The sequence below is a fragment of the Micromys minutus genome (genome assembly GCF_963924665.1).
Source record: "Micromys minutus genome assembly, chromosome: 18".
In the NCBI taxonomy this organism is placed as follows: Eukaryota; Metazoa; Chordata; class Mammalia; order Rodentia; family Muridae; genus Micromys; species Micromys minutus.
This window is the reverse complement of record NC_137953.1, coordinates 26,295,655-26,322,914: the sequence shown is the minus strand read 5'-3', so window position 1 is coordinate 26,322,914 and position 27,260 is coordinate 26,295,655. Positions and strand designations below refer to the sequence as shown.

Genomic DNA, 27,260 nt, shown 5'->3' with positions numbered 1-27,260 from the left:
GGTCTAAGTGTGGAGGCCGGAGGACAGCTATAGGGAGTCAGGTTGGATCTCTCCTTCCATTACATAGATCCCTGGGTTTGATGAGGCTTGGTGGCAAATCCTCTTTCCCACTGAACCTAGCCCCCTTTGGGTTTTTTGTTTGTTTTGTTTTTCTTTTTAATCTTTGAATTGAAATTCCTCATCAGCCTTTGTCACCATGCTTACTTTTAGCATTTTGCTTCTCTTTCATGGAAATTGCTAGACTCTTTGCTACATTTAGCCTGTTTTTCTTTTAAGCATGCACATTCTTCTCTGTGATAATTAGCTTTGCCTTCCAACATCACATGTGAATTTTCTTCTTCATTTAAATTAAAAACTTTGTTAATTTGCTTGCTTACCCATCTAGCCGTGTGTGATGTGTAATTTGTCCCTTGCCTGAGTTTGGACATTTGGTAAATGCTTTTCTGAACCTATGGTCATCTGCATGGGACAGTCACTGTGACCATGGCCCCGGCCCATTGGATGATGAGCATTTCAAAATGATTTTGTTCTCTGCTGTTGCTTTTGACTAAAGAAAATTGGGAAACTTCCCTTATCAGCTATAAAGAAAATTGAGAATTCGTCTTTGATGCATGCCTCTATCTCGTTTTAGCCAATTTGTTGGATCCTTACTATCCATCCAAAAGTGTATGAGCCATTATTTTCATAAAGCCCAAATGAACACAGTGAGTTCCCAGCTGTCTGAGTGGTTTTGTGTCATTCTGGTTCTGATTTAGAAGTTAAAGAGGAGTGACACCTTTCTGTTAGTGGTAGCTGTCACTTTCTGGTGGTTGAGTTTGAGCTGTAGAAATGTCTGCCGAGTCTCTTGATGCACCTTAGCACTCTTTGGTAACTTCCTTGCAGGCTCATTTGTTTGCTTCCTGCCTCAGACCTGAAGCTTTTTTTTCTAAAGCAGACCTTGTCCTTGTTAGTGGAGACTTCTGTTTGGCTGGTGACTGCACTAGTGTGGCAGGAGCAGGGGTGGGATTTGGCTGCGGGCAGTGCTTGATCTTGTGCCTTGTTCTGTCATGTTTGCACTAATTATCCACGTTATGTGTCCTTTAGCTTGATAACTACGGACAACAAGAACTTGGGGATCTTTTTGTGAACTATAATGTAAAATCTCCCACCACTGGCAATGACCTGTCCCCTCCAGTACCTTTTAACTTAATGTTCCAGACCTTCATTGGGCCTGGAGGAAATATGCCTGGGTACGTATTGCTTTTCTTTTTTTTTTTTTTTTTTTTGTCTATCTAGCACACTTATTAAAATTGCCTGTGACAAGAGGTAAAACTCAGGGCCAAGGAGGAAGGCTGCACATTCATAAGCTAAAGAGGGTGAGGGTTTTGTGTTTGCAAAAGTCCATGGTCATCACACCTTCCAGTTAGCTTCATAGCTTCTTTTTTTTTTTCTTTTTTTGCTTTTTGTTTTTAAATGTCATTGTATATAAATTATATTTAGAATGATTGAATTCATCCATTGCAGTTTGTATTCTGTGCCATGTTGTCCCTAAGAATTACTAGTCATGTGTGGCTTTTTAGCACTTAAAAAGAAGCCAGTGTTTCTGAGGATTGAACTTCATCATTTCATTTTCTCTTAAGTAGACATGACTGGTGGCCACGATGCAGGAGAGTGTGGTCTAGCCCACCCTCTTAAAAGCTTTTATGCAGTCAGCAGAGCTGAGTGTTCCGTGGCTCTGCATCCACTTCCCTTGACACTTAATGGCATAGCATCACATGTGGTTCCTTTTCTCTCCTTAATGCAATGTGAGTCTATAGATGGCATGTAGGTGGGTCTTGACCCCCCCCCCAGTTTAAATATTTCAGCCTGACATACAAAGTAATGAGTATCATGATGGAATTTTCAAACAGTGAAAGGTACTTTCTTAGGTTAATTCTCCCCACCAAGTGGGTGCCAGTGACCGAGCTCAGGTTCATAGTTGTGGCATGGAGCGTATTCCTAACTAGCCACATTCAGCTTGTTTTTTCTGTCTGGTTTTGTGCCAGCTTGACACAAGCTAGAGTTAGCTGAAGAGAGGGAGCCTCGGCTGAGAGAGCGCCTCTGTAAGGTCAGCTGCAAGGCATTTTCTTAAGTAGTGATGGGGAGTGCTGTCTGGGTTCCTTAAGAAAGTGGGAGGAGCTAACCACTGAGCAGCACTCCTGCATCAGCTCCTGACTTAGTGAGGAACAGTGTGAAGGAAGAGTGAGCCGAATAAACCCTTTCCTTCCCAGCTCTGTCCATTGTGCTTCATCACTGCTTTAAACCCCAGCGGAGACCCACAGGCCATTTCAGGAAATAACCTAAAAGTAAGAGTAACTTATTTGTCCATTGACTTGAGAGGTTAAACTGATTGTAGTAAAGTAGATCATTTCAGTCTGACATTCAGTCAGTTAACCTGAGAGCATTACCTATTTAGAAATAGGAAAGGATAAAACCATACAGGAAATGGCATGGTTTTACACACATTACTTAGAATATAACCTGTAGCTGCACGTGTATTTTAATGAAACCCAGAAAGGGCCATAAAAATGAATTTTGCTTTGTTGGAATGAAAGACAGTAAACCTTAGGGTTTCTCTTTCTTGGTTTTAAACTGTTTTACTATTTTGAAGTGAGCCTCTGGGAACACTTTTTAAGTGGCTGTTTTGCGCAGAGCCTGTCTTTTCTGTGAAGTTAGAGAGACGGCACTGGCTGTAGTGGTGTTGTGGTGAGTTCGCCCCTTTACTCTTACAGATTTGCATACTTAGTCCCCAGCTGATGAACTGAAAGGATCCCTTTGGTGTAGGTGTGTCCCTGTTGGAGGAAGCATGTTCTCTGTGGGATTTGAGGTTTCATGTAGATGAGGATGTAGGATTCTCAGCTAGTGCTCCAGCACCACGCCCTCCTGACGCTACACTCCCTACCATGGTGGTCAGGGTGTACCTTCTGAAACTGTAAGCGAGCCCCCATGCTCTTCTATGAACTATCTTGGTCATAGTGTCTCCTCACAGCACTAGAGCAGTAACCAAGCCATGGTGGAGGAAAACATCTAGGGAAATAGGCAGGGAGAGTAAAAAAGAGTTCGTGAGAGGTGTGTCTCGGGAGGGGACCAACAAGAGTGGGGTGAGGAGGGGTAGAGGCGAGCGGTGGAGGAGACTAACGCAGTATGGTGAGGCCGCAATGCAGACCATTATCTTGTATGCCAGCTATGCTTAGGTATAGGTCTTATTTTCAAAAGAAACTCAATTTGGCGTTTGCCTCCATGTGGTGGTTGTTCAGGGGCTTTACTGGCTATCTCAGTTACTTTTCTATTGCTGCAGAAGGAGACCATGAGAAGGGCAACATTTTGTTAAGTAAGAAAACTTTTTAAATACAATATATTAGGATCATGTTTCTTTCCTCCCCTAAACACCTCCCTCCCAGATTGTCCTGACAGCAGCGTACTCTGAAAACCGAAGCAATATATCATGAGATAACACATATAACAAATAACAAAAAACACATAGACTCAAGCGCACCCTCCCCACACACCCCACTTCCCTAACTAGTTGTCTTTTTCCTAGTGGGTATCAGTTGCAGATAGCTTCTTGATTAGGGATGGAGCTCTGCCCACTTCCCCTTCTCAGTGCTGGGACCCCGTGTGGTCTGAACCTGTACTTACCCTGTGCATGCTCCATGGCCTCTGAGTTCAGGTGTGCATCAGCCCTGTTGTCTGTGTGAGATCCTGTTTCCTGGGAGTCCCACCTCCTTTCCCACACTGATCTCTGAGCTGTGAAGCGGAGGGGTGTAATGAGACCATACCAATTAGGACTGAGTGCTCCAAACCCTGCGTCTCCCCGTTAATTATCATCCTCTGAAAGAAGCTTCTCTAGTGTGGGTTGAATGCTCTGATGTTCAGGGATAGTGTGTCATTAGGAGTAATTTAATTTGATCTTTCTTCAGCATAATAATAGTATTAAGTTTCCCCTAAGCCTATTACCTGTGTAGTCTCGGCTCTTGGCTACTTCAGTAGTAGCAAGTATTGTTCCATTTCATGAAATGGGCCTTAAGTTTGGTTTTTTAAAAGGTGGTTAGTTATCCATAACATTTGTACTACTATGCACTGCTGTATCTTGCAGGCAGGTACCTCCAGTACCATGAATGCTAGTTAGTCAGAAGGAAGTTGGAATTTCTCCATGTTTGATGACATAGTAAGTTGTGTCTTCAGCATATGACCTTATTGTCAGGTTGAGAGCAACCAATAACGTGATATTTGGGGAGTTCTATGAGGCCCTTTGGCCAATGACCAAATATAACCCATTCCAGACACTGGTAGCATAAGATGTCTACTTGGGGTGTTATTGTCTCTTCCGTTATATGTTGACTCTTTTTTAAAAGGAAGATTCTACAGTAATAAGTTTCCATATGCCTTTTCAAAAGGCCTTTATTGTTGGTGCCCCTAAAAGATCATAGGATCTTTCACCAGAAAATCTCTACACTTTTTACAAAATAGTAGGATACAGTTAGTACACAAAAGTCAACAGCCTTTTTATACAAATAACAAACATGCTGAGAAACCACCAAGGAAGCAGTGCCTTTTACAGTAGCCTCAAAAAACCAGTCTTGGGATAACTAACCAACCAGGTGAAAGACTTGTATACTAAAAACTTTAAGACACTGAAGAAAGACATTGAAGAAGATACTAGAAGATGGAAAGATCTCACATGTTGAAGGATTAGTATGATTAATACTGTAAAAGTTACCATCCTACCAGAAACACTATACAAATTCAATGCAACCCCTATCAGAAAAGGAAATTGATCAATGGAATCCAATTGAAGACCTAGGCACAAGTCCACACACCTATGGACACCCTGATTTTTGACAAAGAAACCAAAAACACACACTGGACGAAAGATAATCAGAAATCAGTGCTGCTCAAACTGAATGGCTGCATGTAGAAGAATGCAAGTAGGGCTGGAGAGATGGTTCATCTGTTAAGAGCACTGACTGCTCTTACATAGGTCCTGAGTTCAAGTCCCAGCAACCACATGGTGGCTCACAACCATCTGTAATGAGATTTGATGCCCTCTTCTGGTATATTCAAAGATAGCTACAGTGTACTTATATATAATAAATAAATCTTAAAAAAAAAAAAAAACCTACCAACACTCCTCCCCCCCATAAAAGAAGAATGCAAGTAGGTTCGTATTTATCACCCTGCACAAAACAGCTCCAAGTAGATCTTCCACCTGCTACATTTACACAGTGGAATGTTAATCAGCTGCTATAAAAAATGAGCTCACTGGGCATTAAGGTACAGGCCTTTAATCCCAGTCCTTGGGAGGCAGAGGCAGGTGGATCTCTGAGTTCCAGGACAACTAGGATTATATAAAGAGACCCTGTTTCAACTCTTAACTTCTGCCCCACCTCCACCCCCACCCCCCAAAAAGAAAAAAATCTGTAGGTAAATGGATAATGGATGGAATCAGAAAAAAAAAATCTTGAGTGAAAACCCAGAATTAAAAGGACAAATATTACATGTTTTTTCTTATATGTGGATGTTAGTATTTTGTTTTGATAATTATACACTGTAATCTAGGCAGTCACAGGGGTGGGGGAGTAGAATGTAGTGCTTTGGAGAGGTAAAGGGGAAACTAGAATGGAAGGGTTAAGTGGGGTGGGAGATGGGAGAGACAGCCAGCCAAGGCAGCTTCTGAGCAAGTATACAGCTGCATGAGGTTCCTGATGGTGAAATGAAGGCATGCTGGTAGGAACAGCTTCCAGCTCACATCTCCAACCACAAGCAAGAGGCAGAGAGCACTCTGGGAATGACATGGATCTTTTGAAACCTCCAAGTCTGTGTAACCCAGTGACACAGCTCCTCCAGCAAGTGCTTTCTAATACTTCCCCAAACAGTCCTATCAGCTGGGTACCATTATTCAGACTTGGGAGTCAGTGGGGGACAGTCTCATTCAAACTACCGTAGTGACACTCAGAAGCAATAAGGACCGTTTGGATGGCACATTGGACATCCCAAGTTCTTAGTCTGTCCCCATGGTTCTATAGGAGTGTTTATGACTTAGGATCTCTTCCTTTTAAAATCTTTTATTTTAGGCCTTAAGCATAACGTAGCTATGAAAAAGATAGATGTTACTTTACTTGAGAACAGACTTTTTTATTGGAAAGCACATTTTCTTATTATAACAGACTGGTTTATTTTATTTTATAGATATCTGAGACCAGAAACTGCACAGGGAATTTTCCTGAATTTCAAACGACTTTTGGAATTTAACCAAGGGAAATTGCCTTTTGCTGCTGCCCAAATTGGAAACTCTTTTAGAAATGAGATCTCGCCTCGGTCTGGACTGATCCGAGTCAGGTATTAACTGTTGGCATTGGGTGAGAGATGAAAACCGACACACTTGTGCATTAGCCTTGATCACAGTTTGTTCCATGTGTAACCTCTGGTGAAGGTGGCAGTTTTGATTGACTAGTGATTTATAAAGGAAATAACATAGATGATAGCTTCTGGCTCCCGCTTGGTCCAATTCTTCTTCTTTGCTCTCACCTCTTGAGGATGTAGAGAGATCTTGACATTGATCATAATGTTAAAAACCAGTGCATTTCTGTCAGTGCTGTGGAGTTACAGTCCCCCCCACCCCGTGTGTGTGTGTGTGTGTGTGTGTGTGTGTGTCACAAAGTGGGGGAGTGTCCTGTGCAGGCAGCATTGCTGGAGGGTGTGTCCTAGATGCAGCCTGTGCATTCGTAGGGGCTCACCACAGGGCAATTGTCAAGTCAACACTGCTGAGCTCATCACCTGCCTGTGTGACATCCTGCCCTGCCTGGTGTGTCCAGGCATGTGTGAGAGGTATCCTGGCATATTGCATATAAAAATAGGTGTGTAGCCATACATCCATCCTGGACTGATTACCAAAGGCAAGCTCGTAACCAATCTGTCCTTTTAGATCATTGCATTTTAATTGTTACTCTGGAGGTCCCAATCTTAACCCTTTCAGTAGGTACTGAAATGATAGTATTATTATTACCTTATTAACTGCAGTTGATACGAAGTTTTCTATAGAATGCATGGGAAGGCTTTGGCAGCGCCATTTCAGGGATTCTGGGTAGGACCCTTAATCCATCTCTGCACAGTAAAAGTTGATTCCTGTCAACCCCAGTGAAAGTTCTCTGAGGACACATCACCTGCATCTTCATGTGCACAGACGAATTTTATAGTTGTTGAAAGATAATTAAGACTTAGTGCTCTGGGACCAAGGGGAAAAGTGCCATTAATGAGTAAAATTAAAAACCCAGAGCTTTTGGCAGAACATTCATGTGTTTAGGGCCAATCTATGCAATTTTGTGTTGATAATGGTGAGAGTACACCAGTGAGATTGTGTCCATTTTTTAAAAAGATTTTTGACTCATAAAATTAACTTAAAACACTCTCCCTTCCCCTGTAATAGCTACTAAATTGCAATTCAGAGAAATGTCTTTGGAAAGCATTACCGTGTGCATATTTATTCCGTCATTATGTGCTGAGCTTGATAGTGGCTTGTTCAGTTCGTGCCCAGCGTCCTTTGCGTGGCATAACGCTTTATTTAGAACCTCTCACTCTAACGAGACCATCTGTTTGGTGCCATTATCAGCCATTTACTTGTTTGGAGCTATAAAACGCCATCAATCAACCTGCTTTAAAACCTGGAGAATCACTTCAGTTCACTTCTAATTTCGTATTCTCGGAAAAGTAAATGTCTGTGCCTTGCCTTGGTATATATTTATGCAGAGACCCATTGCTTTAAGCAGAATCATCTTATGTGGATGTCACTGTTCAGGATCTTGTTTCTCTTGTACGTGACCTATTTTAAAGGACGTATTAATCTGCTTTTAAAAGTTATTTTTACTTATAACCAGTACTTGGGTATAGCTGTATAGACAGGATTAATATTTGAGAGGAGTTACTATTTCTATTGTTGTGGTTATTTTGTTATTAGGGATCACACCCAAGGCCTTGAGCATGCCAAGCTTGCTTTTTACCACAAGTTGCATCCTTGGCCAGTTACTGATTTTTTTTTTTTTTTTTAAAAACCTAATCCATAAATCTTTGGATAATTTCCTTAGGAAGCCAGTCATAAGAAAAACCTGTGGTTTGGGCCACTTATCTGGAGGAGTGAGCAGTTGGAAGTGGGAGCCTTGTTGACGAAGTTGTATAGTTAAGCATGCAGATTTTTATCTTGTTTTTTTCTTTCAGGGAATTCACAATGGCAGAGATTGAGCACTTTGTAGATCCCACTGAGAAAGACCATCCCAAGTTCCAGAGCGTGGCTGACCTCTGCCTTTATTTGTATTCAGCCAAAGCCCAGGTCACTGGACAGTCTGCTCGGAAGATGCGTCTGGGAGATGCTGTTGAACAGGTAACGGATTGAGATGATGACCAATCAGCAGTGGCAGGACTTGTCATATTTGAAATATTTGACTTTGGCAACATTTTTGTGTATTTATTTTGCAGCATTGTAGGTCAAGCAAGTGCATGAACTACGTTCTCAGCCCTGACAGTTTTTGTCTTGTGGTGCTGATGAGCAAACATAGGTCCTTGCTGAACAAGTAACCTAGCTCTGAGCTACAGTTCCAGTCCCCACATGGTGTTTGCTTTATATAGAATTTATTTATGGTATTAGTATCAATAGAGAAAATTATATGAACCACCAATTCTGGGCCAGGATGCTAACATTAAAAATATAAGCTTAGCAAATAGGCCTGGGATGTGGCTCAGCTGTGAAGTCTCATGACTTGAGTTCGATTCCGGAACGTGCATGGTGGAAGGAGAGGACCAACTCCTGCAAGTTGTCCTCTGCCCACACACATACATTTAAAATAAAAATCATTGTTGAGCAGAACACTTAAAAATTGGTCTTAGTTTGAAGTGCACTGTATTAAGCTGATCCTACTTTACAATTCGCACAACTTTGGAAGAGACAGAATTTTACCCAGGAAAAGCAAACACTCTGGATCCAAGCCCTTTCTATTTGTTTGCCCACAGCATGGGTTTATAGATCTTGTCTTTTTCTAAGCTTCTTTAAATATCTGCCTGGAGAAATGAGTGAATACTTACCTCATTATCTGCTTTGCAGTAGTGAGTGACTTCCATGGAGCAACACTTAGCCTTCTAACTTTAGAGTACACAATAAGAGGCATCGCCCACTTTGCAGAAATAATCTATTGTGCTAAATGTCATAACCAAAGCAACTTGGGAGGGGTTTATTTTAGACGTTTACTTATAGGCCATAGTCCATCACCGAGGGAGGCCAGGGTAGAAGCTTGAAGCAGAAGCCATAGAGAATTGCTACTTACTATCTTGTCTCTCTTAGCTTGCTAAGCTACCATTCCTATACACTTTAGGATTACCTCCCGGGGGTGGCATTGCCTGTGGGGGACTGGCCCTCCAATATGAATTAGCAGTCTACAGGGGTCTCTGTCCACCATGGCCAGCAGAGTAACTGCTCAGGAGATAAGAAGCTAGCTCGGTGTGATTCAGTAGCCAGTATTGGTTCAGACTTTGAGAGGTTGACCACAAGGCATATTTAAGCACACCACAATTTGAAAAAAAATATTTTTTTCTAGTGATAATTAACCCAGCCCTATATGCACAACAAGGCTTAAGATATGACTACATGGAACTCTTTGTAATGTTCAAGTAACATCTTCCATAAAGATTAACTGAGAAGGGCTAAAGAGATGGCTCAGCAGTTAAGAGCAATGACTGTTCTTCCAGAGGTTCTGAGTTCAAGTTCCAGCAACCACACACATGGCTCACAACCGTCTGTAATAGGATCTGATGACCTCTTCTGGTTTGTATGAAGACAGCTACAGTGTACTCAAAATAAATAAATCTAAAAAAAAAAAAAAAAAAAAAGATTAACTGAGAAAATGTACTCAAGAAAAAGGTCTGGGACAGGATTGAGACAAAGAAGCCCAAGATAAGAGTCTGGGGGAGGATCAGGTTTGGCCTGGCCACACAGATAGCTCAAGGTCACCCGGCTATTAACCAAGTCTGTTCCCAACTTTTTGTCTGTTCAGTCTTCTGGGTAGAAAGCAGGTTCTACATCTCTCCCTTTGGAAAGACAACCTACCTCTGTGTTCAGTGGTCCTGGCTTCCTTAGAGCTTTCTTATCTGTGAGCACAAGGGCTTCCATGCTTTCTAGAGCAGTTTCCCCTGGCCAGTATGGTGGAAGCAGTTGCTCAGTTGAGATTCCTTCTCAGGGATACCTAGGTTTGTGTCAGGTTGATAAAACTAACTAGTCAAGATCCTTGCAGTGATGGGAGATAGGGCTAGATAATTTCTAAGGTTCAATCCTAAAGTTATAAATTGATATGTACTATATGGAGCAGATGAATTTCAACGTGCAAGAATACATTAAAAAAAAACAAAACAACCTCAATATATCTCTCTTTAGTTTGTTGATTTAAATTAGGCTTACTTATGACAGATTTAGGAAGTATATGGTATAGGGCTAAGCCCATTGGACAAGTATGTTAGACATTTTTTTTGTTTTTGTTGTTTTTCAAGGGAAAGTCTCACTGTTTAGTCCCTGCTATCCTGGAACTCTGTGACCAGTCTAGCCTGGAACACACAGAGATCTCCCTGGTTCTGCCTCCCAATTGTTGGAACCCAATGTTTTAGATATATTGTGAATAACTTCATTATTAGCTTGTTACCTTGACAATTTAAAAATATTAAAAAAAAAAAAAAAAAAAAAAGATCACCTTGCGGGTATGTTAAGGAAGTTTACTCTGTGTACCCTGTTTTCAGTAGACTATAAAGTAGGTAAATACGCAGGTAGACAGAAAGTACTCTAGCCTTCCAAAGTATTCACGTGTACCATTTTGTCTTGCTGCTCTTTTATTTGTTCAGGGTGTGATTAACAACTCAGTATTAGGCTATTTTATTGGCCGCATCTACCTCTACCTCACGAAGGTTGGAATATCTCCTGAGAAGCTCCGCTTCCGGCAGCATATGGAGAATGAGATGGCTCATTATGCCTGCGACTGCTGGGATGCTGAGTCCAAAACCTCCTATGTGAGTAGCCTGCAGTGATGCTTCACACCGTAACAGTTGGCTGTGTCTCTGTGTGTTGGAAAACCCCTGGGAGACAGAGAACTGCTTTAGGTAGGGAGGGAAGGGTGATGGTGGGGTGGCACAGTCGTGTCTGTTCCTGAGCAGATCTGTACTGTAGCATTTCTCGGTGGAGCAGAGGTGGGCTGGCCTCTTTTCACTAGTGCTAGGGCTAAAAACATTTCAGCTTAGAGAACTATTTGGTTGATTTAGGAGATAGATTCTGGTCTCTTTCTCTTTGTATTTGATAAAATTCAGAGGTCTCTAGGTCACCTCATCATGTTCTTTCATTCCTCTAAATAAGCTCAGTTCCTAGCGTTTAGGAATGAAAAGCAGCAGGACATAGCTGATTCTTTGTATATGTAGATAGGGTCTCTGGAGGCACCTGAGCCAGGGGCCTGAGGGCCTGGCTCTTCCCTCTGCATGTTGGAGAGGCATCTTTATGTACAGAGAGAAGCTGAGTTACATAAGGCTTTGGGTTTTACTTTTATAAAAGGACTCGTTTTTTAATTCAGTCATCTGTGTTAGCACAGGCTGGCATAAGCCATGAGACTAGGATTCTAAGCAGGTCTCCAACATTCCTGGTTTCTAGATAATTTTTCTGTGGATAACATGCATGCATAAATGTGTGAGAATGCATAATTCTAGTGTTTGGATTTTGTTTGTTTAAATCAGGATCTCATGTAGCCCACATTATTCTCAAATTACTTATGTAGCCAAGGCTAGCCTTAAACCTTCCTCATGTCTCTAGCAGTTGCTGGGCTTACAGGTTTGCAGTAGCTGTTACTGATGCTGCCTTGAATGTTTTCTTTTTGTCTTTGTGGACTTAGAAATACTAAAATCTGTTCTTAGCAAGCTCGTTTAGTATATCTTTCCTGGGAAATCATACAGAAATGCTTATTTACCACCAAGAGGGTAAAGACAAACTGAAGAGATAGTTTCTTTCAAATTCATCTTGTTGGGTCACTGAGTTTATTGGGGTTACCTACTTTCTAGTCCATGAGTTACCTTCAGACAGCTTAGTCCCAAAAAGCCCCACTGACTAGTGTAGCAGCTGAGGAAAGCGGGGTCACTGGTGTTCCGTGTGCACCTTCAGGCAGTTACACCTTCCTGGTTATCCTAAGTTCCGGTGCGTTCATGAGCCTCTGGAGCTCCTTGCTCCCTCCAGGAGGGACTGCTTGACCTGGAGGAGGACACAGCCACACAGGCGCCAGATGGATGGTAATTAGTTTAAGAGTTCAGGTGTCATTATTACATTCTTTCTCCTGATTTTTTAAAAATTTTCTTATTTTTATATTAAGCCAATAAAAATGTTTCTTGATTTTTTTTATGTAGTGAGTAATTATTGCCTTTCTCGTTTTCACCCCATTGTGTTTAACTTTAAAGTAGCATTAGAGCACACAGGGTGTCAGTTGAGATTCCGACCCTGGCCTGCCCTGCTCTTCATCCACGTCCTTGTTCATTCACAGCTGTCACAAGCCATGCTTCTCTAAGTGCTGTCTATTTTCTTATCAATCCTCTGCAATCTCCTCTCTTTCCGAGCATGCTCAAGGGCTGAGAGGTAAGATTCTCCCAGGCCAGTTGGAGTCCAAACTGTCTGACTCCAAGCCTGTGTCCTTGAACTTCATGCTTTACAGACTTTCTTCTTACATAGTACACCTGAAAGGCTGTGTCTTGATTTATGCTCTTATAACATATTACAACAAAGTTCTAGAAGGTAGCAGTCCAGGAACAGAATCTGGTATGCTCTGGTTTGGTTAAGAGCTGCCATCTTTTCTTCTCCCCTGACAGAAAGAGAGCAAGGTAGCTCTTCACTGAGCTCTCTAATGAGGAGCACTTACTCCATGATCTAGTGACTTCCTGAAAACACCTCCGAATGCTGTCACATCGGAAATTAGGATGTCATTGTAGGAGTGAAGGGTGATACTGGCAGTCAGTTAATTGGAAACAATTTATTTTAATTAGATACCATAAGTATTAAAAAGAAATGGAGTCTGACGCCTCTGGTTCCTCTGTCATGAACCTTTATCCACATTTACTGTGTTTGATTCTGTTCAGTCAGGTGAACTGAGCACCAGGACTTACAGCCGTGCCCAGCCATGTTCACTTAGCCATTTAATGGCAGGTCATCCAAAGGGAGGAGGAATTTCTGCCACATTTAGGTCTTGGCTACAAATTTGACCCAAATCTATAGGTTTTGGTTAGGTACCAGTTTAATTTTCATAATCAACTTGAAGATTATTCATTTATCAGATAGTAATATGACATTGTAAGCCAGTCTGGAAAATATAACTACTTCATGTGTGAATTCTCTATGTACTTTATAGATCTGTTAACTGACTTATGTATGAAGCTATTCACTTTTTAATAATTTACAAAATCCAATTGGAGATTTTACTATTCTATTATCCTAGAATATTTGGAAGGATTATTATCTACATGCTTTCATGATCAAAGCCAGTGTGAGCGGTAAGTGAGTTTGCTGCTTCTGTCTCCCTAGGGCTGGATTGAGATTGTTGGATGTGCCGACCGTTCCTGCTACGACCTCTCCTGTCATGCTCGAGCCACCAAAGTTCCACTAGTAGCTGAGAAACCCCTGAAAGAACCCATATCCTTTCTGGCCACTTCAAAATTAAGGCTAAAGGTGTGTGAGTCCCAGTTTGTCCCTTGTTCTTTGGATGAGTGCCGAGCTTTGGGGTTGTTTAAACTTGTTGGTTGGTGTCCCTCATGCTTCCTTCCTGGTCTCTATTTAAGGAATAGTGAACACAGCATTCATTAGACCTTAAAAGACATATTTAGAAGAATCCCAGGATGTCTTCTGGGTACTACTTTTTTTTCAGATGTTTCCAACATGCCTTTTCCCGCACATGTACCTACGTACCCCTAGATACAGGATATCTGGTAAGTGCTATTCACATAAAAGCCTACAGCCATTATAAGGTAGTATAGCTCACTATCTCTCTAAATTAGGAGTTTGCTTCTCTATCCTGTACTGAGATTGTTTGTACCTTTGGTGCAACACCTGTGTGGAGGTCAGAGAACAACTTTCTTGTTTCATCATGTGGGTCTCAGGAATTTCATTCAGTTTATCATCTTGGAAGGAAATGCCTTTCACACTGAGCCACTTCACTGGCCAAGACATTACCAGAAGATTTTATGCTACAGGTTGAGACATATTTCAAATTAGATAAAATCCTTTATTTCACTGTAACCTTGTAAGTCTTTGTTAATGATAGTCATTTATTCATTATTTCTTCCTGTGTGGTATGTGTACATATTTATGTGGGGGGCAGGGGGGGATGTAGATCTGTTTGTGAAACCAGATGTCCACATAAAATGTCGTCCTTGGTTACTCTGTACCGTATTTTTGAGATAGTCCTTCACTAAAAATGGAGATCGCCGATCTCAGCAAGAATGGTTAAGCAGCAGCCTTGAGGAGTGCCTGCTGCCTCTTCCAGTGCTGGGATCGTAGGCAAGGGCGGCCACACTTGGTTTTCGTGTGGATGCTGAGCCTTTGCTCTCGGGTCCTCAGGCTTGTGGGGAACCACCTTACTGACAGAACCACCCCCAGCTCCTGCTTTCCTTAGTAACGATGGTTAGAATGAATTTGTGTGTACCTAGTTCATCTTGTGAGTAAATAGTCTGGGGTGCTAATGCTGGCAGGCCTGAGCGGTGGCTTTAAAGTTGGTGTGATTGAGTGTTTCAAGATAATTTTCCAAAATCCTAAAGCTGTGATGTGTCATGATTCCTTGACTGTTTCATACAAAACAGTTAACGTTGTACAGTTTGAGCCAAACAAGGGAGCTGTGGGCAAGGCATACAAGAAAGATGCAAAGCTAGTGCTGGAGTACCTCAGCGCCTGTGATGAATGCTACATTACAGAGATGGAGCTGCTGCTGAATGAGAAAGGGTAAGCTTCTCCTGCAGGCTCTGAGAGCAAGGGCAAGATGAGTTGTTTCTAGAAGGCTTTTGACAGGTAAGTGCTATCTGTGTCTTAGTTGTATAAAATAACTTAGAATTTCTTTGACATTTGACATTCTATCCTAGAAATATATTTAAACAAATAGGATCTTTTATTGTCTTTATGGACAGTCTGCTGGGTTTAGTCCCAGCATCTCAGAAGAACAAGCAGGAACAGGTTTTTTTCTAGTGATTTTCATGCCAGAGACTACTTGTCTGAGTTAGATTAGCTTCTAATCTAACTTTTTAAATAAGAGGTGTGGAATACTCTGTAATCATAAAAATAAAAATAACAGAGTCATTTTAAAGAAATACAACAAAAATTCAGCACCAAATAGTGTAGAAGCTATAGAAATAGAAAATCCTTGTGTAGAAGTTATAGAAATAGAAATTCCTTGTTCATCTGTAAAAGCAGTACCATGTGAGTCCTGATGGGGGAAATTAGTTAAAGGAAGACCCAGAAACAACAAACATGACAAATAAATGCATACATGTAGTAAGACAGTTGGTTGTAAGCGTTTCATGTGCTCAGGAATGTAAAAGGGCTGGAGAGATGGCTCAGCAAAAAGAGTTGCTGGCTCCAGGGCCCCCTCTGTCCACATATGGCAGACATTCACACACATGAGTCTGTAATGCAGGATATAAAGGGAAATGAACTGTCATCCGAAGTGCAAGCATAAACACAAATCCCAACTGGTACCTCACTGCAACAGTGGATTAAAAAGTGCAGAGGGATGATAAAAGTTAAGGATGCAGCCTCGGAAGCTATTCATGGACTATCAAAAGTACGGGGCTTGGGATGCCATGGGACAGTGCCACACAGATAAGCAAATGTGTGATTGTCACACACATATGTGGTAGTCACAGTGTATAGAACAGTCATCTGATGATGTGGCGGGAAGAAACTCAGATTTAAGCTGAACCCAGGCAAGCTGAAGTCAAATCATGAAATGGTACATAAAACTCAAATTGCTAAAAAACCATGTATAAAGAGAAAAATCTTTAAAGCAGCCAATGAGGGAAGAAAGAATTATTATATTACAGACAAGAAAGATATAGTAATTTAGAGTTCTTGTCAAAATGATAGAAGCCAGAACATTGGGTTAGGGCCTTTAGTTGTCTAGAACCAAAGTTTAAACACGAGAGACTTAGCAGTAGTGTCAAGCAAAGCCAAAGCTCCATGAAGTGTGGGGAACAGAGCTTTGGACACAAGAAATGCATGCTGAGTATGGATCGTGTTGTAAGGTCTTTAGAGAGACAGCGGGCTGAGCACTGGGCAGACGGCTCCGTGGAGCATGAGGATGTGAGTTTCCACCCCTGACTCCAGTGTGCAAGCCGGGCATGGTGCAGTGCATCTGTAACCCCAGCACTACCAATTTCAGGGGCTCAAGAGGGTACTCCACACAACCACCGACCTTAATAAACGCCTGCATGGGCAGTTCTGCATGTCAGAACAAAAGCGTTGTTGTGGAATTTATGCTTGGAAGTAAAATGGTAAGAGTCCGTGATAAGGAGATGGAGTGGTAGTACGCAGTGAAGCACAGAGCACACAATGCGGTTGGGGAAAAACAGCTAGAGCAACACCCCTAGAAGACTGGAAAAGAGGAAAACAAGCAAAGAACGGATAGGAAATAGCAGTGAGGTGGGAGATCTGTCCTCCGTGTCAGTGGTTAGCGGAAATAGTGATGTACGTGCTGGGGTAGCAGCCGCCGACCGTCAGTTCGAGTGCTTCACAGGTTCCAGGCCTCATTAAATGCAACTTGCAACATACAGAAATAGGTTTAGAAGTAAAAGAGAATATTTCCTATGTATAACATATTTATATATCTATCACATATTAACATATATTATGTATATATGCCAAAAGTTGGCATACCTATTTTAGTATCAAAGTAAACTCCAGGAAATGGAAATTAGGTGAACAAAGGACATAATGATGAAGGTACTTAGTTACCCAGGAGGCCATGTCATTCCTGAATAGTACACAACTGAAAACATAACGTAAGATACACAAACACAAAGCCAAAGACAACTAGGTGACTTCAGTTCCTGTGGATTTCTAGTCAGTAAACCACCAGACTGAGCAGCAAACACTGTAGGAATTACAAGACACATACTGTTAATTCTGAATCCTGCCATGTGGAGAGCAATGGGTTAGATGAACAAGAGCACTGTCACTCCCTCTGAAACAAAGCCAAAACCAACCAAACAACAACAAACAGTATACAAGAGACCACATAGGGCCAGCAGATCCTGAAATACTTTGGGACTTCTCTTTCACTGAAAGGTTGCCTCCCAAGCCTATCATAGACTGTGGGTGCATGGGACACTTTATGGCAATAGAAAGCAAATTCTTAATTGTAATTGAGAGCAGGGACATAGAGAAGGACCTGGAAACTTTGAGGCCATGATGGCTGTGTGTTTGTGTTTGTGTGTGTGTACGTACATGTACATGTGTGTATACCATTTGCTAATGATTGTCATGAGTCTGCAAGACCTAGTGCCAGGTTTAGTCTCAAGCAGAGCTATCTTCTTGCTAATGCTAACTGTGCACAAACACAAACTTCAAACCAGTAGTTACTCAGGAGCCCAGTGGAAACCGTCCAGGTGAGGCAGGAGATTATGATTGGAAGACACCTACAGACTGTAATGGTCACAAGTAGCCCTTACTGTCTTCGAGACAACCACATGAGGGGGCTCTGTCTCCTAGTCCTGAGCTGCCGTCAGGCCAGAGAAATGCACAGCAGCCTTTCGAACTGGAGAAAGTAGAACTGAATGTAGGCCCTGTCGAGTGCCCTTGGTAACCTTACCTTACCTGGCCTCAGGAATGAGTGCGTGGCAGCCATGGTGAGGATGTTTAAATTCACACGATAGAGAGCTTGTTTATTGATCTTCACTTACTTTACTTAGGGTTTATATTTGCTGGGATAGTGTGTAAACATCATTTTATTGCAGAGCTGTTCTGGACAAAGGTGATTAAGATAGTTGCTTTTGTCTCTTGATTTGCTTTTAGTTGTTATATTTAATCTTCAAGATCGGAGGACTTGGCTGTCAAGTCACTTAAAGAGTTGTATAAAATGAGCCACATTTTTTGAGATCCTCTCTGGGATATACAGTTTGGTGCTAATGTATGGGAAATACTTAATTTGGTGGTCATTTCATGAGTTGCCGTGTGGAGAGAAGACCGAATTGTGTTAGCACTTAAAATGAAGAATGGTTCAGCATCCTGGTGAAGGGCCATGTGTTCTAACTACTGCTAATGTGTTTTGTCTTTTTCTCCCCTCTGTTTATAGGGAATTCACTATTGAAACTGAAGGAAAAACATTTCAGTTAACAAAAGACATGGTCAGCGTGAAGAGATTCCAGAAAACACTACATGGTAATTTATTAGAATAATAAAGAAACAAAGACAAGCCATTATTTCTGAACTTTAAAAATAAAAGTTTTGTGGCATTAATTTTACCTATAATTTGAAGAGAAGCAGTTGATGGACATGGGAAGTGTTGGCATCTTTAAAGATGTGCTCATACTAAACAGTACGAGTCTCTTTCCTACAACCTGAGGCACATAGGATGAAATCGCTGAAAACATTGCTACTTTCAGGAAAAGTATTTGTACTGAGGCATTTTGTGCCCCTACTGTACATTGTTGGGGTTTTTTGGTCAGGTAGGTTTTAAATTAGGCAGTGTACATTTTGGAACACACATGAAGGTTGCTTGGCTTTGAATAGAGGCTCCTGGAAACTGCCAAAAAGCTATTGGCTAAGAACAGGTCATCTGGAGCCAGCATGGGCAGAGCAGGGCAGAGCAGGGCGGAGCAGAGCAGGGCGGAGCAGGGCAGCACTGGGCAGCACTTGTGTATCAGCAGCTGCTCCCGAGCCTCTGCTTACCATTGCTTAGGTGATACTAGAAAGGTTGGAGAGAAAAAGCACCCTATCTTTCTAAAACGTATCATTTTCCCACTATGGTACTAAGGATTGAGGTAGGCCATGTTCATGCTAAGTAGGCAAGTGTCCTAAGCCACAATTTTACTCCTCCTCCTCTTCTTTGTCTCTGTTTTCTTTTTCTTTCTTTTTTTTTTTTTTTGTTTATACTGATACAGTTTATTATACTGGCAGTGTTTATGGTCTCTGACAAGAGGTTGCTCAGCCGGCGTGATAAATCTTAGGATGATGAGTGAGAGACTGTAACACAAGCACATTTTACATTAAGGGAAAACACTTTGACTGCAAGCATGTGATAACCATGACTTCTCTATCATAGACAAAAGAAGCAGCCTCGTTGGCTGTGGTGATGCTCGACTTTAATCGCAGCACTCAAGAGGGAGGCAGAGGCAGGTGAATCTCTTGAGTTCAAGGCCAGCCTTGTCTGTAGAGCTAGTTCTATGACAGCCACGGCTACATAGAGAAAAAACCCTGTCTTATAAACAACCAGTCAAACAAAAGAAATGGCCTCTTTAGAACTGAACTGTTGGCCCTGGTTATCTCATTACCTATAGAGAAGGAACTCCCCAAGGCCTAGGATAGTGCTTCTTTTCCCTGTAGTAAGTTACCAGTACATTTCCTGAGTGTGGCCTATAGGGAGAGTTGTAGGGCCCTGTGGAATGTGTTTGATAGGGTATTGGGCCCTGAGCAGACTCTACCTTTGATGTGTCCTGACTCCAGAGTGGTAGTCACTAGGTCTTACTGAGTTGTCCAGGGCTGACCTTTAAGTTGCTCTAGCAACTGCCTCAGCCTCCTGATTATAAGCTTGAGTCACTGGGCCTTAAGGTACTTGAGTTTGCTTGTTTGTTTTCTTGGTTTGTTTTTATGTCTGGGTGTTTGCCTGCATGTATGTCTATGTACCGCATGTGTGCCTGGAGACCAGAAGAGGGCTGCAGATTCCCTGGAACTGGAGTCGTGAACAGTTGTGAGCCCTCATGTGGGTGCTGGAAATCAAACTTGGGTCCTCTGAAAAAGCAGCTGTTGCCCTTCACTGCTGAGCTATCTCTCCAGTCCCCAGTGGTTGATTTTACAAATTCTTTAATGAAAGCTCCAGGTCTATTAGCTTTCTAGAAAGGCAGAGCAGGCGGTAGGGTATTGATTAGGGGGACCACTCTAGGACACAAGCTTCATGTTTATGATATGTAAACAGTCAGGTTAAAAATTCTTTGACTTTCCCTTTGAAGGTATCGTGTTTCTTATGAACACATAGTTCTTCTGAGTATATTCTTCCTGCTGTACAGAGATCACAACCCATCTAGTTTTAGGGCAGTTGTAGTGCCAAGAATAATTGAAGACTCTAGTTTGTATCATGGGTTCTTGACAGAGCATTACTAAATTGTCTCCTTGTTTGCAGTGGAAGAAGTTGTTCCGAGTGTAATTGAGCCCTCCTTTGGCCTGGGCAGGATCATGTATACCATATTGGAGCATACATTCCATGTCCGAGAGGGAGATGAACAGAGAACGGTGAGCTTTCCTGGCATTCAGGTGTTGAGGCATAGGAGTTTATACAAAGCTTTTAAACCCCTCTAGTTTCCTCAGGTTTGATGATCCTGTGTCGTGGCTCTGTGACTTCCACTCTCTCCTCCACCTTGTGAGCCTTATCTTTGCCAGCTCACTCTGCCTATGGAAGGAGCACTCCTGTAGCTGCTAGCAGATTTCCAGGAAGGTAGTCAAAAAGGCTAGCTAGAAAAGAGAGCTTTGTCTGTATCTTATTGGTTAAAGAAACAGTCTCATGTAGTCCAAAGCTGAACACAGATGTAACGATGGATATCAACCCACGGTTCTTTGTAACATCAAGCGTTGAAGAATCACCTGGTGAATTTTTGGTGCCCGACTTCTAGAAAGTTTGGCACACTATTATACTACGTAGCTAATACAATTGCCCTTTTAATCTCTGTGCTGAAGTTGCATCTTCATCCTGACATAGGGGAGTAGCTGTCCTTCATTTGGCAAATAGTGCCAACCTGGCCTAGACAGCACACCATGAAGACACAGCCATGTCAAGAACTGACTGTGTGCCTAACTAATGGGGTTACTTAGAAGTCAGTTTTGCTTCATGTTTCCCTGTTACTTTTCTAATAGAAAGATTTTTAATTTTTGAGAAAAAAATCTTTTGGCTGTTTCTTTGAATTGAACAATATTGATATAACTAGGGCTTTAATAGACATTTCATAAAGGCTAAACAAGAATAAATTAGTCACACTATTATGAATTGCATAGTCCCTCCATGAAGAGAAATTTGATTAGGCTGTGGGAAGCCAAAAATGTTTCTGAATTATTAGCACCCACTTACTTAATCCATTTGCCTACAAATTTGGTATGAAAACATTTCTAGTGAAATTTTAAAAACAATCTGTAAAGGCAAGTTTCTGCTTGATTTTGTAAAATAGAATTATCACAGGCTGAAGGAGGAAGTTGGGTTTCAAACATCCTGTGATGTAGGCCTCTGCATTGCTCAAACATGCTGTGATCGACTTTGTCGATCTTGATTCGTTGGAACATATGCACTCACTTCCAAGCTGTGTGTTCTTGCCTTCCAGTGAAACTTTGTACAAGTACTATTTAAGAACTGCCTTCAGCTCTCATTTCCACCCCAAAATGGCCCGCGGAAAGCTGGCTTGCCTGCTGCAGAACATCTGCTGTCTTTGATTTTGAGTTCATGCACAGCGTGGGAAGGTTGGAACATTTACTCCCTGTATGCTGGTAGAGGATCTGGTATTTTGATAGTAAAGTGGTCTACGTTACCGACTGAGGATAACTACTTTGTGCTTCAGGACAATAACAATTGCTTATAAACTAACATTTGAATTTCTTTCTTTTAAAATCATCTAGTTCTTCAGTTTCCCTGCTGTGGTTGCTCCATTCAAATGTTCGGTCCTTCCACTGAGCCAAAACCAAGAGTTTATGCCATTTGTCAAGGAATTATGTAAGCATATCCAGTTGGGTAATCTCTGTGGAAATAGTCGTGCAGACTCAGTTTTACGGAATGTGTCATTTATTTAAGTTATTGCATAGATTGGCTGTGAATAAATGGGTTTAGCCTGTGCTCATATTTATAACAGCAGCCCTGCTCAGATGTCTTAGCATTGGTGAGTCAGGAGCTAGACTTAAGGATTCCTTGCTGCTCTTCTTGACCTTGGTATTCTCTTCCCAAAACCCTAGTGGAATGCAGTACCCTAGGATCTATAGCACTGAGAGGGATCCTAGGAGTGCTAGCCCCCTGCAGGAGCCCCTCAGGGCCGTGCAGGCAGAGATGCACATCAGCGTCTCATAAGGGCTCCTTCCTGTGCAGCTGTGCCGCTCCTGCAGGAGACATAGTGAACATCCGTGTAACTAGGACTCGCTGCTGTCTTGTCTAGGGGTCCTCTGTGTTTATGAGCTTCGAAGTCTCCTTCAGATGGCACTGAGAGCCACTGCAGTTTTTCACTCTTCTCTCTCTTTGTTTTGAATAGCGGAAGCTCTGACCAGGAATGGCGTGTCTCATAAAGTAGATGATTCCTCGGGGTCTATCGGAAGGCGCTATGCAAGAACTGATGAGATTGGCGTGGCTTTTGGCATCACCATTGACTTTGATACAGTGAACAAGACCCCCCACACTGCAACTCTGAGGGACCGAGACTCTATGAGACAGATCCGGGCAGAGGTGACTGGCCTTCTCTGACACATTTAGTCTTAGACATGTTCACAGCTTCCAGGCTTCAATTCAGCTTTGATATATTTTATTCGTGTTCTTTTTCTTTGTAATATTAATGATCGGTTTGTATCAGACAAAGCCCAGATTCCCAGAACTGTTTGGTTTAATTTGAAAATACCCATTAACATTTCTCTAATATTATATAGTTGTTTGGATTGCTCTCGCTCCTTTTCCCGCAGTTTGTTTTTACACTTGGTTGTTTATTAGGCAAGAGAAATGTCATCCCGTGAGGCTGTTGCCATAGTTTTATTGGCAAGCTTTGGGGACTTGGCCATCTTTATCATTATATTTCTATAGAAACGTAAAAATGTGTGTGTAAACTTGGTGTCAGCCCATCGGAGAACACTGGGGCAGGACAAGCACAGAAGGGTCGCTGCGTGGTTCGGGGTGGGGGGCTGGAGGGGAACTGGAAGAGTCTGGCTGTTAACTTTTAATAGGTATTTATTTAGAGTACTTACTAGTATTTACCTTGGTACAATTATAAAAGGAAAAATAGAATTAAAATTTCTTTTATCTAAAAGGGTTGACAGTTTACTTCATAAATCATGGATTTCTGACTGTCTTTGTACACCAGTCCTGGCCACTCTGTACCTACATTCCCATTGGCTGCAATCTCAGTGTGAGTCCCAGGTCAGCCAACACCAGCCTTTGCTGTGAACTTGCTAGAGCTTCAAAATCTACCCCAGGCCTTCCTGTCCATTAGCCTGGGGGCAGGGAAGGGTAGCAGATCGGTGTAGCAGGCTCTATGTAGGCTGGCTTTCTACGACTATGTAAACCACTGCTGGAGGCCACTGTCAGCTGGCTCTGCTACACCGCATAGACTTAATTAAGTACAGGAGTTAAATGTAACAGCCGTGAAATAACTTGATACAGAATTGGATGAGGAGCTTTATGGCAGTGCTGAGCTTCGGAGAGCTGGCAGGCTTAGTGGACATGAGAGCAAAGGCTCAGCCTGGGAGGGATGAGCATAATTAAGAAAACACAGTGTAAAGAATGCCATCATATACATGGTGTATGGTGTATCATGGCTGGTGTTTCTCTCTGTACTGTGTATAAGGGTTCCTGAATTCAGGGCAAGTACTTCTCACAAATGTGAAGTTGGCTAATGCTTGGACGTCTTTTCTCAGGTCTCTGAATTGCCCAGTGTGGTCCGTGATCTGGCCAATGGCAACATCACCTGGGCTGATGTGGAAGCCAGGTACCCCCTCTTTGAAGGGCAAGAGACTGGCAAGAAAGAGACAGCAGAGGAATGAGAGCAGTTGGCAACGTGTGAGCACCTGTGCTAATAATAACTCACCATGTCCACTACACATAACATTGTGACCGCTTCCAGGGTCCTTTTTTTCCTCAGTGGCTGCTTGATTTTACCCCTACAATTAAAATTGAATTCTGAACAAATTTATAATCCATCTGTTGTGTTTCTATTTTTTTTAGCAAAGATGTTTCTCTCAGACATTTGTTTAAATGTGCTTGTGTTTAACAAGGTACATCTTTTAAAATTCAGTTTTGTTGGAGTGTCGTTTTATGTTACAGATTATCTTAAGTGTACAATTTAGTGTATTTAGAGTTACACATCCACAGTCCAACTTAAGAACACTTACATCCCAAAGAATTCTTCTGCCCTTTGGTTGTAAGCTTCTGTTGTCACCTCAGCTCCCAGCAGGCACGGGTCTGCTATCTGTAGTGAGCAAGTGATGTGTCTGGTACTTCTGCGAGCATTTGTCACTAAATTAGAATGAAGTCTACTTTAGATGAACTCATTGTTCAGGGATCTCTCACCTCACATTATACACTAGCCTCCCTCCCTTCTCCCCACCTACTTCCCTATACAGCATGTTTCACCAGAGCAAAACAATCAGCTCAGACTGATGAACTCACTAGGAAGGGAAGATAGTTAAACCTGTTGTGGGATTTACCTACCTTGCACCATAAAGGAAATCCAGCCAAAGCTAAAGCTCTCTTCTGTTTGACCAGTTCATGACAAGCTACATTTGGTGTGTGATCTGCAAGGCCACTCTTCCTCTGCTCTGCCTCTGGGTACAAGTGTGCAATCCTCCCCAGAGAACCATGCCTTCTCCGAGATGGATTTCTCCAGAGAGAACCATGGACAACAGCTCTGGCCATTGATTTTTCACCCTATTCAACTGTTTCTGCTCATACACGTTGGTTTAAAGCCCACCTTGATGTTCTCTAAGGCTTTTTAGAGTTAAAAGCATTTTTTGTTTTAAACCTGTGCATCAAATAGGCAAGCTGAACAGTTAGATTAGCCTGGCCCAGAAGTTATTCCTCCGAGGTGACTCAGACTCATTAGTTCCATGAATCACAACCCAGTAGCAGGGTTCTTTATGGCTTAGGTTAGGACACTTGGCCTGGTGTAACAGAGTTATGTGTACAATGTATGTCTGGCACCTTAACGTTTCCTGAGAGCCATAGTAGCAAAGCACCAAGTATAGACAGGCATTCCAGAAAGGGACTTGCTAACAAGTTGGAAAAACAGCTTGGTCATTAGATTCTTGCTGATGGCATGAGGTGGTGCTTCCAATTCTAGGTGATGAGAGCAGGGTCACCAGGCCTTCATCCTATACCTTTTCTTAGGGTGGCATTGCCACTATAATCTCAGTGATTGGTAAGCTGCCCCAGGAGGGATAAACCTGTTGTGACCAGGCTTTCATGGTCATGGGTATAATGGGTGGGGAGGTTTCAAAACCATTACTACACCCTTGTCGGAAGTCTGTTTCAAGCAGGTGTTTGGGACATTTGGCCAACATGCACATAAAATTGAAGATTCAGTGAGTAAATGAATAATTGTGTTCTGCCTCAAAATTCACCTCCTGTTGCCTATCCAATACGTCCTGGATATCAGGCTGCCTGTGAGCAGTAATTGTGCTAAGCCATGCGGATGGAATTAATACCTTCTCTGGAAATCAGGATGCTGGTTTCTGAGCCGTAGCAGGGTTTGTCTGAGAGGAGCACCTTGTAGCCTCACCTGCCTCCTGTCTCCTGTCCCCAGGTGGACATACTAAATGCATCTTTCTGAACTCCATTGCCCCCAGTTGTGGTTCTTCAACCTGACTGGGTGTTGAAACACCTCAAACTTGAAGAATACTCTGTTCTGAGCCCCACCTTTCCCCATTAGGAAGTTTCCCTAGGGTGGGTTTTGAGTGTCAGTGTTTGAGGAAGTTCTTAGGAGAGCTGCTACTTATTACTGTTGCCCTAGGGAACTTTCTTGCTTTGGGATGTCGGAGCTCCTGACAAGGGTCTTTAAGACTGAACTTCATGGGGACCTTTCCTCTAGTGAATGGGATGAGCACAGGGGTCAGGTTCCCTTAGAGCCTTTCTGGAGCTTCACCTTTGCTGGGTTGGAAAGGAGCAGAGAGCACAGAGGAAGAGGGAGATCTGTGCCCAAAGCATCTACTTTCCAGTTCTCTCTCTCAGCATCCCATCCCTCAAGGCAGCCTCCATCTCGGCAGGAAGAGGAGCCCAGCTCCCGGCCCCTGGACTCAGCACAAGGGAGCCAGTATAGATCCCCCTCTGCATTTGTCAGAGCTTACAACTCAATCACCAACAATGAGCTGTAAAGCGCTTATGCTAACTACAACAATTTAGGCTAATTAAAACAGTTTTGGGCTCATCAAAGCTCACTGCTTTGCATCCAAGTGCATTAAGTGACAGATTAAGTAAAATGAAATTGTGTGTGTGTTGGGGTGGGGAGGATTCCACTGACAAAATCCAACCTAAACTTAACATTTAAGGGACTGTAATTCTGGACCAAGCTTGCAAATTTATGTGCTCCACTGACCCATCCATCCTCAGTACTGATTCTCTCTCTCTTTTTTTTAAATGTAAGTATGTTTTTTTTAAACTTTATTTTACAGAACAAAGATAAATGTACAGATATTAAGCATTTTTTGCATAAAATTATACAATACATTTTTGTCAGTACTTTTTTTCAGATTTTAAAATAATTTTTACATAAAACTATGAATATATTTTTTAGTCAGTACTTGATTTTTTTAAAGGTTTGATGGTATGCATTGAAAACTTAATAGTTACAATGAACATAAAGTACATGTAAAACAAAATGTAACATGGAAATAGTCAAAGTTTTTTTGTGTAAAGATTTTTTGTTTTGTTTTCTTTTTTTCTTGGACTTCACACTGTCTGTGAGTTGTTTCTGGGGCAGTGTGAGCCTCTGGGGTTAGCATCCCATTATCAGTGACTGCATATTATGTCTGTTCTTTTGTGACTGGGTTATCTCACTCAGGATGATATTCTCTAGATGCAGCCATTTTCTTAAGAATTTGGTTAAGTCATTGTTTCTGGTGGCTGAGTAGTACTCCATTGTGTAAATGTACCACAATTTTTGTATCCATTCATCTACTGAAGGACATCTGCGTTCTTTCCAGCTTCTGGCTATTATAAATAGAGCTGCTATGAACATTGTGGTGCAGTACTGACTCTCTTGACTCAAGACCATTAACGCACCTGTACCCCAGATATAAACCGGGCACCTTCTTGCTGCCTTCTCAGCCA

General features: G+C 42.1%; 1 protein-coding gene across 1 annotated transcript in view; it reads left to right on the top strand.

Annotated features, from left to right (window-relative positions):
• The window catches only part of GARS1 (glycyl-tRNA synthetase 1), a 39,349-nt gene extending 15,233 nt beyond the window's left edge, over window positions 1-24,116 (top strand). Inside the window, exons 7-17 of the mRNA XM_080932047.1 lie at window positions 1,084-1,229; window positions 6,208-6,357; window positions 8,230-8,392; window positions 10,891-11,055; window positions 13,592-13,700; window positions 14,857-15,001; window positions 18,345-18,430; window positions 20,388-20,497; window positions 21,866-21,959; window positions 22,486-22,676; window positions 23,855-24,116. Coding sequence (XP_080788173.1) covers window positions 1,084-1,229; window positions 6,208-6,357; window positions 8,230-8,392; window positions 10,891-11,055; window positions 13,592-13,700; window positions 14,857-15,001; window positions 18,345-18,430; window positions 20,388-20,497; window positions 21,866-21,959; window positions 22,486-22,676; window positions 23,855-23,980 — 1,485 coding nt within the window. The 3' untranslated portion in view covers window positions 23,981-24,116. The remainder of the gene's footprint in view (window positions 1-1,083; window positions 1,230-6,207; window positions 6,358-8,229; window positions 8,393-10,890; window positions 11,056-13,591; window positions 13,701-14,856; window positions 15,002-18,344; window positions 18,431-20,387; window positions 20,498-21,865; window positions 21,960-22,485; window positions 22,677-23,854) is intronic.
• Window positions 24,117-27,260: the final 3,144 nt, after the last annotated feature.